This window comes from Eufriesea mexicana, unplaced genomic scaffold (genome assembly GCF_001483705.2).
Source record: "Eufriesea mexicana isolate 0111107269 unplaced genomic scaffold, ASM148370v2 scaffold7532, whole genome shotgun sequence".
Lineage (NCBI taxonomy): Eukaryota > Metazoa > Arthropoda > Insecta > Hymenoptera > Apidae > Eufriesea > Eufriesea mexicana.
In genome coordinates this window covers 166,659-181,377 of record NW_016915332.1, presented here as the reverse complement: position 1 = coordinate 181,377, position 14,719 = coordinate 166,659, and the positions used below count along the sequence as shown (strand labels likewise).

Sequence of the window (14,719 nt, the reverse complement as noted above, 5' to 3'; positions counted from 1 at the left end):
CCGTGACAAGGACCAATAAATTACCCTTTAAAACGACAGGCATAAGGACCCAGATTGTTTACACAACCACCACCACCGAAAGACGCTGAAGCTAGCACACACCCCTAATATTATACCAACCAATCAGCAGACGGATGAACTTTATAAAACCACCGACAAGGCATTCACGAAAGAAGATTCTTCCTAAAAACTCCATCACGACCACACCATCATCATCGAGACCCACCAACAACTCAGCGCAGGAAACAGTTTGCTATAGAACTCTCTGCAGTTCAACAATAACCAGGCCTACCTCTGTCAGTGTTCGGGACGCAACACACATTTTCATACCGTTTTAAGAAATTTACCCTTCGCGATGAAAGAAAAAAATGGGCTTGGAGAGTTTTATTTAGACGATTTATCAGATTGTCCTGACACTTATCCAGGAAGTGATAGTGGTGATGAAAGTGATGTCAGCGAAATAATAATTCAGAAGCAAGATTCTGCATTGCCACTGATATATAGTGATTCAGAAGACGACGAAATAAGTAACATCGAAGACGATGCAAATAACGTTGAAGATGATGATATATGGTCGACGAACGACGAAGCAGTAATTTTGGAACCTTTCGAAGGCAGCCCAGGCATAAAAATTATGCCAAGTTCTCAAGAAAATGTGATGGATAGTGTAAATTTATTTCTCGGAATTGACTTTTTCGAGCACTTGGTGAGGGAATCCAACAGGTATCATTACCAGGTCATGGAAAAATATAAAACTCCATCAAGAACGAAAAAATGGACAGATATAACGGTACCGGAAATGAAGAAATTTTTAGGGCTAATAGTTCTAATGAGTCAGGTAAAAAAAGACGCTCTCTACGACTATTGGTCCACTGATCGAAGTATAGAAACGCCATTCTTCTCGCAAGTCATGAGCAGAAACAGGTTTGTGCAAATAATGCAGAGCTGGCATTTTTGCAACAATGACAACATTCCGCACAATGCACATAGGCTTGCTAAAATCCAGCCTGTCATTCATTATTTACAGCGAAAATTTAACGACGTATATAAACCTAGTCAACAATTATCTTTGGATGAGTGCATAATTCCGTGGAGAGGTAGACTATCGATTAAAACGTATAATCCCGCAAAAATTACAAAATACGGAATACTTGTGAGAGTGCTGTGTGAAGCTGTCACAGGTTACGTATGCAATTTTCACGTGTATGCTGCTGATGGCGAAAAATTAGAAGATACTGTTTTAACGGTCATTGAACCATATAAGAACATGTGGCACCACGTTTATCAAGACAATTACTATAACAGTGTGAAAATGGCTAAAATTCTGCTGAAAAATAAAGTGCGACTGTGCGGAACCATTCGGAAAAATAGAGGTCTTCCTCGATCGCTCCAAACATTACGACTTTCGAGAGGTCAGTATGAATTTCGCAGGAATCAGCAAATTTTGTTACAAGTATGGAATAATGGCAAAAGAAATGTCAATATGATTTCAACTATACATTCTGCACAATTAACGGAATCCAGCAGCAGAAGTAAAAGATCACATGTCCCAATACAAAAACCTAATTCCATCGTACATTACAAGAAATATATGAAGGGCGTAGATCGCGCGTACCAATATCTAGCATATTATTCCATTTTCAGAAAAACAAAAAAATGGACTAAACGGGTTGTAATGTTTCTCATCAACTGTGCACTTTTTAATTCATTTAGAGCATGCATAGTTCTAAACGGAAAAAGTATTACGTACAAGGATTTCCTGCACAAAGTGGCAGTTTCGTGGATACAAGATAATGAAACTAATTGTATGGAAGAAGATGATGATCTACCTAGTCCTGCACCCACAAGGAGAGCACCCAAATTAGACCATCCCGGAAGGCTGTCGAATTTCGGAAAACATAAACTTGTAAATATAGTGACCAGCGGTCGAAGTGTGAAACCGCAAAGACAATGCAGAGTTTGTGCTGTTCAAAAAAAAAGAAGTAGAACATGTTTTGTTTGCAAATTTTGCAATGTTCCATTACATAAAGGCGACTGTTTTGAACGATATCATACCTTGAAAAAATATTAATTATTTATTATTTCAAGTATGTCAATATATAGATTATGGTATGTCGTGTAATTATTAAACTAAAAACCGTTGCAATAGATAAAATAAATAGAATTTAGCATTAATATCACGAAAATAAAACATTTTGTTAAATCTAATTATCCTATAATAACAGAAAGCGGACAGTTTTATCTGAGCATACGAAACGCACAGATACTCTCGTGCGACAGTCTGAACCGAAACAGAGCCGGCACCAGGGAGAAACTGCGGCTGAGCGCCCGGTCGGACGTACTATGCGTGGATGAAAAGAAGTCATCTCGTTCGGTTGCGGAGCGGGAGGTGTATTCCACTAGTAATACCCACTCTTCTATGACATCTCAAAACTACTATCACCAAGTTCGGAAACGTGATACGTTAACATAGGCGTAAGATATCCGTAAAATTTTTATACTCGAATAATAGAAGATGGAGTTGAAGACCTAGGATTGGAAATACAAAGCAGTGAGTCGGATAAGGAGTCAGATGACAATAGCTCAGAAGATGTATAAGGTAAAGGAGTACAAAAGTAATAATAATTAATATCATTTATGAAAATTGATTTAAAATTTAAGATGTATTTTTTATGATAAATTAATTATGTAATTGCATCATACTAGATAACCGTTTGAAAAAATCATACGATACAACATAAATATAAAAAATATGTGTATAGTACATGTGTATAGTGTGCTGCATAATGCAATGAAAAGTTAATCGAGATGCTAATTAGTAATTAGTAATTGCAAATAATCATGTGTTCATCAGAAGAATCTGAAGTTAATATGCTTTTGGAATGAGTCTAAGCTTTTGCATCTATTTGTGCGTCTGTCTCACTTTGTCTCGTTGCTTCGTTCGCTTTCTTTGTCACGTGGTGTTCTATGACCGGGCTAATAGGAAGGGATCAGTTCTACCAATAAGGGAAGCGCTTTACTCTACTTCTGCCATGACGTTAGAATGGTTGGGTTGGTGGGGATTCGGTCCTACAAGTTTCTCAGATGACTTCTTACGTACGTATGCCGTTGAAGCGCTAGTGGTCGGTAAAGCGTTAAAATGGAAACAATATACTTTAATTATTTATTATAGAACATCAATGTTGAAATTTTTATAACATATTTATGTATATGAGCAGGACTATTCTTAAAATATATGTAAACTCACACAGTCTCTACTACGCTGGAGGGTACTTCGGTTCTAACTTCCCCAGATTAAGGACTGAACTTGACTCAATCTCAACTCTAACTAACGAATTGCAAAGACATTTTTATGCAAAAATACAATTTTTAACATTAAACGGAAATAAGAAAATTAAGAGAATTGACCTCCGCACGCGTGTCTCGTGGCAGTTCATTGACGACTCTCGACTGAGTAAGAGATTGACGGGTGACGAATAAACTTTTTGAGACCAAAAGACCTTTTATTAATTTTAACCCAAATCCCTTCGCTTCCCTGAACCACGCCTCCTTACATAATGTAGATAAAAAATTGCGAAATTAGGATTATTTATTAGTTTTAATAAGTTAGAGATATCTGTTAGAAAATACAATGATATAACAGAAAAATAGAATTAAGCATAAAAATGGACAAAAAATTTTAAATAAAGTAACTGAAGTAATTTTCTATTTCCGACGAAAATATAATGACGTATATTTCTAAGTGTGCTATAGTAGATATTCCACTTATACGTTTATCTTATAATCCAAATATTAATGCAGCCAAACATGCAGGGTTAGCCATAATAGTCACAGATGACAGATATAGATATAGATGACAGATATAGTCACGACTTCCCTTCCACTTGCGATAATTTGAGAAATATCGTTTTAAATAAAAATTATTTATTTTTTTATAGGATATGAATTGCTATGTAGGAATTTTCAAAAAATTTTTGTTTTTATAATAATTAACCAGGACTATGGAGCATGATATTGTACTATTTTGGATACTATTTATCCATTTTTAACGTTACTACACGACTTTAAAAAAGTCGAGTTCAAAATTACGTAATACTATAATCCTTTTTAATAAATTACATATTCATTATAATTGAACGGTGAATGATACGATGAAATCTCTCTAGTATACTCTTAAGTTGAGCAAAGTTTCAAATTTTTTTCCACTCTTTTTTTAGTTATTGTTCCATCGCGAAACAAAGACAGGCTCGAAAGACTCCGTTGCAGTATTCCAACGGTCAAATATGAAACGCTCGAATGACAACAACGGAATATTTTAACGTACCGTATCGTCGTTGTGTATCGTTACAAAACTTCTTGTTTATTATTTCGATTGGTCCCAAGCACACGAAGCAATACGACCCTAATTCAATAAAGTTTAGGCGACGGCACTTTTGGTGTTAACCAAAAAGCGCCACGTCGGTTTCACGTGTCGTTCCGTTCACGCCACAGTTAGCCGCCAGCGGACCCATCTGAGCCATACGGATCGGCGAGACTCGAATGGAAAGTCTAACGTTGATCCCTAGGGACAACGTGTTAAGAAAGGTCCTGCAGAGAGTTAGCATAAGTCCGCATGCGTGGTACTTTTAGATCTTGGCGGGCTAAAGGGCCATAAACGCATATATTTCCAGAAGCGATCATTCTCGATGAGATTGCCAATGCGCAGATGATCTTCATACACGTCACCTTAAGGGTACCTCTACCACGGTCTTCGGTGAGGAATTTTTACGGTGACACTGATTCGCAGACCACGAAAACGCTCTTAATCCCATTTAATCAATCAAGTTAACCCTTCAACGAACTACGATTTCCGAATTTCGAAAGTCAAGAGTCAATCGTTCTTTCATCTTTTGACTTTAATGTTCAAGTCGGACTCTAGTCATTTATACGTATTTCCACTCGTTGCTGAAAATTAATTTGACGGGTAACACTGACAAAGCGCAACGTGGCAAGTTTACGACCTGCTATAATTCATCGAAGAATTCAAACGCGACGCGACAGTTTCTCTCTTGCTATTTGGCCAATGACAGTGACAAAGATCATCGGCGAGTCGTAGCGAGACCGAATGAGATAGGATATGGCAGCACCGGCGTTAGCTTTTTGTTTCTTAATAGCTAACATTAAATTTCGAATAGTCAACGGCAAATGTTGTATTTACGTACAATTTAGAATTTCTAGTGATAGTTTACTTGGCAAAGTGTCTCTGATACTGATCAAATATGAGTATTTCCGGTAAAACCCTTTATAATAAAGTTCGTAGTTTGCGTCCTGAACTCTCGAATCTAATAACACCGGAATTACTGGAGAAAATTTGCGATGAGCCTGTAGCACAACCATTTTTAAAATGGTTTTGTAAAAATGTAAATTATATCAATGTTGTGTCAGACGAAGATGTTCAAATGTAATATTGCCATTTATTACTTAATAAAAATAATATTTTAGTATTACGTTAATATTGATTTGTATATTATTGAAAATTTATATAAAAGATAAAATTTATATAATAGTTTAATAATAATAATAAATTTTCATAGTAATAATATTAAATTAGATGTATCATAAGCATACAAGAACATTCATTAATTATGCTTAAAATACTAAATATTATTAATGTAGATTAAAAAATATAAGTTATTTGTATAATATATTGTAATTTTATTAATGAATAGTGTATTTTTGATAGAAAACATTGTAAAGAAAAACAGATAATAATAAAGTTTATATATTTCTTGTCAGAAATAAAATCTATTTCTTTCAAAATTTAATTTGACTAGTACGTAGACTAAAACATTTTTTTTATATAACTATAATATAATAAATATATGCCTTGCAATATTTAAGAAACTTTCTTTCCTAAACAAATTGGTTTATATGGACTAATAAATTTAATGGCTTATATTTCAGAATGAAACAACTACAAGATACAAACATGTGGCTAGAAGGTCATGAACTAGATCATGCATTGGAGGAAGCTACTAAAGATGCTCCAGATTTATTAAAAATTGTATCTTTTGATGACACAGATATTAATGATTTATTTGCAGAATTTGAAATACTGAAAGAATCACACAAAGAAGATGAAAATTATATTTACACGCTACAAAATGGGATACAAAATTTAAAGTAAAATGATTGTTATGAGTATTTTTATTCAGATAAATTTAATATTATCATACAAAGTGTTACACTGTTATAGGGAATTAGAGATTAAATTAGATGAAGATATAGAGAAAGAAGAAGAATGTCTAAATAGGGAAACTATTGAAGCAAATAAGGCATATGAAGATTGTTTTGAAATTTTGAGACAATTTGATATACGCAATCATGAATTTTTTAAAGAAGTCAAACATCTTTTGAATATTTATGCAGATGCAGCTGAAAATGTAAGTAATTTTCTAATTTTATCCATAATTTATATTAATAAAATTATTATTTTTATAGAAAGGAACACCATTATTATGGACTCAAATGCCATTAGAACTATTTATTAAAAAAATTGAACTATATAATCAATATTTACATGTCCATATAAAACGAGAGTTTGGAAGTGAACCTGAAAAAGAGCAATCGACAGATTCCGATTATATTTATTTAATGAGCAATAGTGGAAAAAAGAATTTAAATAATGAAGAGTTACAAGAACTAGCATTGTGTAAAACAAAGTAATTAAGTATTGATAACTATTAGTAAATGAGATATTATTATATCTATTAATTTAAAATGTACTTTATACTTTATTTTACAGCTTGACTAATGCGAAGATGGAGAAAATTTTGGCTAAAATAGAAGAAAAATCATGGAGTGCAGTGTTTAATTATATAAAAGATATATATAATTTAGGAAATTTAAAAGTACCATCACCGTTGGAATTAAGGTATCTTAAAGTTTGATGTACAATTATTTTTTTAATCATATTATGTAAGTATCAATTTTATATATTAAAATTAGCACAGAGATATTAACACTGACTAAAAAAAGAGATTTCTTGGAAGAAAATGTCAATTTGTTACAACAAAATCAATTAACAGAATTGGTGCAACAGTTCTCAGAACGGGAAATCACTAAAATTTTAAGACATGATATGCAGTCAAGACTCAAGGAAAAAAAAAATTGTTTGGAGAAATTTAAAACTCTGCTATTTCTTGTGCGAGAAAATGGTCACGTGTCCACTGATTTATTACGAATATTAATGGAAATACAATTTTCTCGACTTAGAGTCGTCTCAGAATTTGTAGCCGATGCTTGCCATTATTTAGCAACAGAATATTCATTATCAACGAAAAGATGTGTTAGTAATTCATCAAAATACAAAAGTTCCATAATTTTTAGCTTTAAATTACATTTTATTTACATATAGGGAAACATGGAACTACAGCAAAATGAATACTTTGCAGCCATATTATCTTCACCAAACACACATAATTCATTCCACAAATTGTTTGTATCAATGGTATGCAATGGTGATAATACACAACAATTAAATTCTATGTTGAGTAAATATAATACTCTCATAGATGAAAACAAAAGTAAGAAACATTTCATAATGGAAACATATTTGAATTCTAAAATTTCTAAATTGGAAATGTTGTAAGTATTAATTTTTTAATAATATGTAAAATTGTAAAGAATACTATAAGTTTTAATCTCTTATAAATTAGACAAAATGAAATAAATGTACAATATTTGAACGAAATTCAAAAAGAACATACACATACATTTAAAGCAGTTTCCCATGAAATTGAAACATGTTATGATGAAACATTTAGTAATTTGCAAGATATACGGATTGACTTAAGAAAAATAAGGAGCCAAATAAAAGAACAACTGGTAAATTAATACATATATAATTATATAATAATAAAATATACACGTATATTTAATTATTTCTTATATAATAATTGAAACTTTTCAGGAAACAAATACAAGCTACGAACGAGAAAAAAATATCCTTTGGCAACGATTTTTGATGGATCCTGACACTTTAAGAAAAATACATCAAGAAGTGAAACGTATGGCAAATAAATCTTGTTTTGATAATACATGTAATAATGAGTGAAATACTTAGTAATAGCATTGAAATTTAATATTGTTATTACATTGTACAAAATGAACAACTTTTATGCAGGAAAAAACCAATTTTAATTTATGTCTGTTTGTATCTATTTATATGTTATTTGTGTCTAATTAAATTGTCTATTTAATATTATAAATTAAATTGTGTTAAATATATTGTGTTTTATTTCAAATCAAATAAAAGTTTAGTAAAAGGTATACAAATATTTTTACTGATATATTACTTATCAGTTAGATGTAATTACTTGCTACTTACATGTAATAAAAATATCTTGTATAATTCTACAAAAATTTGTATAATCTAATCACATTCTAAAAATGAATTTATATCATTTTTATATCACCTTTTAATAAATAATAATAGAATGCACATTAACTAATGCAATCTCAACGCGAAATAAATAACTGACATTATTTATATGTATAAAATAATTTAAATGATTTGAGAATTTTTTTTAAGGATACTACAAGACTTTTTGGCTCAAGATTTATTTATGAAGTTATTTACTCATATTTCGAAAATTCTCACAATTTGTTTTAGTGTAAAGTATCGAAAATTGTGGGAATTATATAATGATATATACAAGTAAGTTCATAAAGCGAATTCAAACGATTGACACGATAGTGGCTGTTCTGCTTACCAGAACCGAAAAAGTCAGAATGCATGTTCATTCATAAAGATGTAGATATAATCCAAAGTACGAAAAAAGGAAATCTCTATTTTATCAATTTAAAACAATGACAACACTGTAAATTTTACATATATAATTGCTCCTACTTTTTTTCCTTTCAAGTTTACCTTTTCAAGTTTGAAAAAAATATAAGACTACATCAGACTTCGGAAGCGTTGTTGCGACAATCAAAACATATTTTCTGAAGATTCAGTTTAAATTTGAAGTCAATCGGTCAATTGGAATTTGAGATATCGTATCAGTCAGTTCATATAGCACGAAATATAGCACGAACATCAATCTACGTGAGTAAGAAAATGATGCGTGTACTTTTATATGCGTACTTCCTTCTATATTCTTATTGAATCTGCTATTTCAGGACGATAGGGTACAAAATTTTTGTAAATTATTAACATAACAATTATAATAGTATAAACAGAAAAAGAAAATTAAAAATGCAATAACTACGAATAACTGAAATAACTATGCCGTTGAAACCTACTTTGCTTCGCAGTTTCTCACTTTGCATATTCGTATTGAACGCTCATAATTTTTTTAATTTTACAAATTTCACTATCAGATTTGCACACATATTTTTAAATGTATAAACAATTTAAGAAAACGAAAAAAGAAATCGATTTTTTGGAACCGATTTTGTAAAAAACCTCAACTTTGTTGAATTTCCTTTTTAGTAATATCATAAACCCTAACTTCTACATTACGCATCAGTCACCTAACTTCCAGTTTCATATGTTTCATTCCACCTTCATCATTTGGATGGTCACAGATGATTTTAATTTGCTGTCTGATATTCATCCTGGCCATAAAATTGATATAAATATTCAATTAGTCAAAATCCAAAAGTTAATTAAAATCTAAATACCAACAAATCAGGAGATAAGACCCAAATCAGTCACAAAACTAAGAACCCCTCAGTTAAAGACTAAAAACGCAAAAAGTCAGAAACCTCTCAAGCTGTATTATAAGAACAATAAAATTATTCATTCCTTTATCACAAATAAATAAACTGTACTAAATAATACGCAACGGTAATATTTGTTTATTATAAATATAAATATAAAACCTAACTGTATTACTGTAAAACATCGTTAATACAAACTTTTGGGAGACAAGATAGTTATAGTAACCGAGAGATTCGGATAATAGAGGTCTACTTGCATCCCCTCCGTTTTCTACCTTTAGTTCAAATAATAAAGATTCTGACGTTCAATTAACCGAAATTCGTTAGTATTTGTACCACTTATTCGCACTTTACTTCTGTAACTCGGATAATAGAAATGTTTGTAAACAGTTGTCGGTTCGTTTGCAACGGTTTCTTACCTTCAGTTCAAATAATAAAGGTTATAACATTCAATTAACCGAAATTCGTAGGTATTTGTACCACTTATTTACACTTTATTTCTGTAGCTCGGGTAATAGAAATGTTTGTAAACAGTTGTCGGTTCGTTTGCAACGGTTTCTTACCTTCAGTACAAATAATAAAGGTTATAACATTCAATTAACCGAAATTCGTAGGTATTTGTACCACTTATTTACACTTTATTTCTGTAGCTCGGGTAATAGAAATGTTTATTCGCATCCCTGTATTCGACAAAAGTTGCTTATTCACAACAGCGGAGTTGGTTGAACGTTTCACAGTAATTATTCACTTTCTAGAAGAAATTAGTATATTTGCAAATCGGTAATATATTGTTACGAGATTTTCATATCTACCCGTTATTCGGCTAATTGTAAGTAAAAGAGCGGATCGTAACTTCAGGGAACAATCTAGCACCTTCCAGAATGTTCGGACAAAATAACAATCGGCTGTTTACTATAAAAAGGGATGTCTTCCACTAAAGTTCAGAGTAGAACTTTCAACCTTTCAATAGGGTTAAATCTATTCAACGACGATTGAAAATCTTCAGCAATCTAGCGATCGAACTTGTAGAACAAGAATTGTAAACGCGATTCGTAACAATATGATAAAATTTTCAAAATAGAAAGAACAGTGTTAAACCTAAATGATAAGTCGATTTATCAAAAGAATATAACAAAGTCGTAAAGTCAAGCATAGAATACGAGTTTTTATAACCAACAGTATGCTCAAACTCGGTACATATAATAGAAGTTCGCGTAGGAGTTCAAATAACAGAGATCCGGCCTCAAATCGTGCATATGATCTAGATTCTATTGCATATTAAAGCTGTTATATCGTATGCTAACCTTAACAAAATATTCCCATCTAGAACGCAGCTTTGTAGTCGAATTTTGAAAACTTTTGCCAAGAAAAGGTCAATCTTTTTTTATCCAATCTAAACACAAGTTTCTTGTTCTATATTTCAGAAGCATCCGCAATTTTTTTCACATAAAGTACTAAAAATTATCGATGTTAGGCAGTCTAGTATAGGCTTCAATAAAGAAAATTACTCTATGCCTTCCACGATTTCTATTTACCTATCCAACAAAAAGAAAAACAACAAAAAGTATTTTATTCGGTCTAAATATAGCTATAGCTAGAACTAAAATCGTTCAAAAATATTAAAAATATTTAAATATCGTAAATAAAAAAAAGAAAATTTTTAGAAACTAATTTTATTTTTTATTTTCGTTCTTTGGAATAGAATTTTCACAAGTACAACAATTATATGACATTTTATACATAATAAATATGTAACTTGAGTTACATACATCTTAAAAATTTACAAAAGTTTATTGAAACTGAAGTCGAAGAACTGAGGTCCTTGTTGGTGTTAAATAAGTATCTTTTGGCATTTGATTTAGTTTACACGAATAATGAAACTTGAAGATTTGCACCAGAAACCTAATAGGCAAAGATCTTAACAATAAGGATGCAATTAACAATTAGTTATTGGAGTGTATACTAAGAACGAGGGTTATGGATCGATTTGCACATGTAGAAGAGTGGACGAATTTCTTTCTTATTTCTTGAATAAACTCACGAAAATTGCTAACGCAATTAAAGACTGGAATATGAGATGCTATACATAATACAAAAAAGATTATTCGAAATTGTCGAGAAATGCTTTTGTACACATTTGACGTAATATGAATTGTATATAATTTTTAACAACATGTAATTAAATATTCTAAATGACAAAAAATAAAGTATTCTGCTTTAATGTAAATCTTGCATTAAGTATTTATATAATAAATACAGTACAATATTTTAAATGATAATTTTATATCACAATTTTATATATTAGTTTTTCATTTAGAACAGTAATAAAAAATTTGAAAGTCTAAGCGTTTGAGAAGGCGGGCTATAGCGAGACTGACAATGAGTGAGATAGGATAGGATGCATTGGCGTTAGCTTTCTGTTTCTTAATAGCTATCATTACGCTTCAAATAATCAGAAACGAATGTTGTGTTTATGTACAATTTTGAATTTCTAGTGTTAGTTTATTTGACAAAGAGTTTTTGACAATATGCATGTTGAGTGTTGAGTATTGCATGAAATATAATTTGTGTTAAGAAAAAGAAATTTTATGTTTAAAGAATTTTTACAGCGTTTACTATAAGCACGAGTTTCGAAGACATGAACAAATGTAACTGTAGAAATAATTTTTTGCCATGCCTTCAAGTCGATGTTATTTGATTGCTTGGCATTAAATAATATCTGTAACTTGCGTTATAAATTATTGAAAAGATCACTTGTATTCTGTTATTGGTTCCTTATCATGTTTAGCGTTGTATCTAACAAATTTAATTTTTAATTTTTAGTATTGATATGAACCATTTTTTTTTTGTCTTGTTCTTTCAATGAGACAAAAATTATAATTTTAGTCAGTTTAATTGTAAAACACAATTATTAAATTATTTAAAATTAGTAAAAAATTTTAACTTTTCAGTTGAAACCTGTAATTTTAATTGAATTCTATTTTAGATTAACATAAAATTTCCTTCAATTAATAGGAATAGAGTTTATTGATGTATTCATTAGCTACAAATTATGTTGCATGAATTTTGAAGTTTGTTAGTAAACAGACACTCTTGAAAAGTCAGTTGAACATATGTACATATATATCTATAACATTCATTTGAATTGTTCTTCAATATCCATAAGAAACATAATTCGTGCTGGAAAAGAAGAAAAAACAGTTATAATGAATATTTCTAGAAGTTCTTTGGATTCGACATTTAATGGTGCGTAAAAACTTTTTGTAAATTAGGAAAAAAAGAAAAAATACAATGTGAGTAACAAACTTAATCATTTAACATAATCATAATAAAAATGCAATTTAATTTCAGTTTTAGAAATGAAAATTAATAATGTATTTTTAAATATCAAAGAGACCTATTTTCTAAATCATTGGTCATAAAATTTACACATAAATCTATTATAATGAACAAAAAGGAAGAGAGTATCTGCTAGTAAATAATGATATATTATTCTGTTTAGGTGAGGAATCAAATTCAAGAGTAAACTTAAATAATGCAATGCTTCTGTCAATTGATGATGAAATATTATCAAATTCAGGTGATGAAAGTTTTTTTGACGCACACAATTCTGTTTTTTCATTGAGCAATGAGGAAACGAAAACTGACACGTCAACATCGATTAATGTAGAACAAACTAAGCATATTTCCTGTTCACTTGAACACAGTAATAGTACAAGTTTAATTCTTTTCTCGCTTACAAAATCTCATTTATCCTGTAAGAACAATGATTATACTGACAATTCTATACAAAATTCAAATAACTTTCAATTTTTACAAAATAAAGATATGAAACAAGAAAATTTTGTGACAAATAAACATATTCCGTTAAGAATACTATTAAAGCAGATGCTTGATGAAATTTTAGGAAAATGTAGTAGACATATAAAACAATCACATACAACTTGTTCTAACAGATACTTAAGCAATGAGTGTTTAATAAATAGTAGTAACTCGATAAAGAAATCAGATAACACCTTTGAGATAAATAATAATGATCCATGTTTAACACAAAACCATAATAATATGATTGCAACTTCAATTGAAAATGTAACAGACACTGACCAAATTGATGCTTCATCTTCACAGGATATATCAGTCTGTCTATCAAGTAAACTTGTTTCTAACCAATTAGTTACAATATTAGAAGATTCGAATGAAAATACCAGTAATTCACAATTAAAAGATTCTCCCAATTGGTCAGCAAAATATGTAGCCAAAGTAACAAATTTCTCCTTTAAAAAATTAGAAAGTATAGGTAAGAAGTTGTTTATTACCAGTGATATAAGTGACAATGAAACTACTACATCCTCAAATATGTCAAGTGATATTGAAATACTAAATAAAAAAATTTGTCAACAAGCAAACAATTAACGATTCATTAAATTTTAGTTCTCAGGAAACTAATGAAAATATAATGTATAATAATTTAAATCGAAAAAGCGGTAATACATTTTCACATATAAATTTAAAAATAAAAAATTAAACTATTCCATGGAATCTAACAGTCACCTTAATTTAATAGGAAATGAAGATAATTCTTCATATTCGGAATATATAGAATTTGATGATTCAACTAGATTCTGTTTTAGTTCAGAAATTGCTAGTATACAATTAAGTTCTGTGAACTACAATTTATACAATCAATCGAATAATGCAATTAATAGTATAATAAATAGAAAAATAAAAAAAGGTATATAAAGAATACTAAGAATGCTCCTTTACAAGAGCTAAAAGAAATAAACATAATCCACTAGCTGTTATAGTGAATAATGTTCCTCCTCAATCTCCTAATATAAGGAAAAGTATATATAGAAAGGTAACAAAATATACAATAAAAAGAAGTATATCATTGCGAGAAAATAATGTCAGAGGTTTGTATCACTTATTGCAAATTTTACATTTCTAATCTTACCTTTGTTATATAATTATAATTTTTTTCTCCAAAGAAGCACAAAACACGAGTTTCGATAAA

At 30.1% G+C, this 14,719-nt stretch overlaps 3 protein-coding genes across 3 annotated transcripts; all 3 read left to right on the top strand.

Annotated features, from left to right (window-relative positions):
* The first annotated feature begins 355 nt into the window (after nucleotides 1–355).
* On the top strand, nucleotides 356–2,071 carry LOC108552616 (piggyBac transposable element-derived protein 4-like). The gene has a single exon (XM_017907255.1). The coding sequence runs from the start codon at nucleotides 356–358 to the stop codon at nucleotides 2,069–2,071; it is 1,716 nt and encodes a 571-aa protein (XP_017762744.1).
* Nucleotides 2,072–5,258: 3,187 nt separating this feature from the next.
* On the top strand, nucleotides 5,259–8,095 carry LOC108552615 (HAUS augmin-like complex subunit 3). The gene is made up of 9 exons (XM_017907254.1): nucleotides 5,259–5,440; nucleotides 5,944–6,162; nucleotides 6,236–6,422; nucleotides 6,481–6,701; nucleotides 6,785–6,913; nucleotides 6,988–7,327; nucleotides 7,397–7,626; nucleotides 7,698–7,866; nucleotides 7,952–8,095. Exons 1-9 carry the CDS (start codon nucleotides 5,259–5,261, stop codon nucleotides 8,093–8,095), a joined length of 1,821 nt encoding a protein of 606 aa, XP_017762743.1.
* A 4,816-nt stretch (nucleotides 8,096–12,911) lies between these two features.
* Nucleotides 12,912–14,118, top strand: LOC108552614 (putative uncharacterized protein DDB_G0289963). Its single transcript, XM_017907253.1, has 2 exons — nucleotides 12,912–12,951; nucleotides 13,208–14,118. The coding sequence occupies exons 1-2, from the start codon at nucleotides 12,912–12,914 to the stop codon at nucleotides 14,116–14,118; spliced, it is 951 nt and encodes a 316-aa protein (XP_017762742.1).
* Nucleotides 14,119–14,719: the final 601 nt, after the last annotated feature.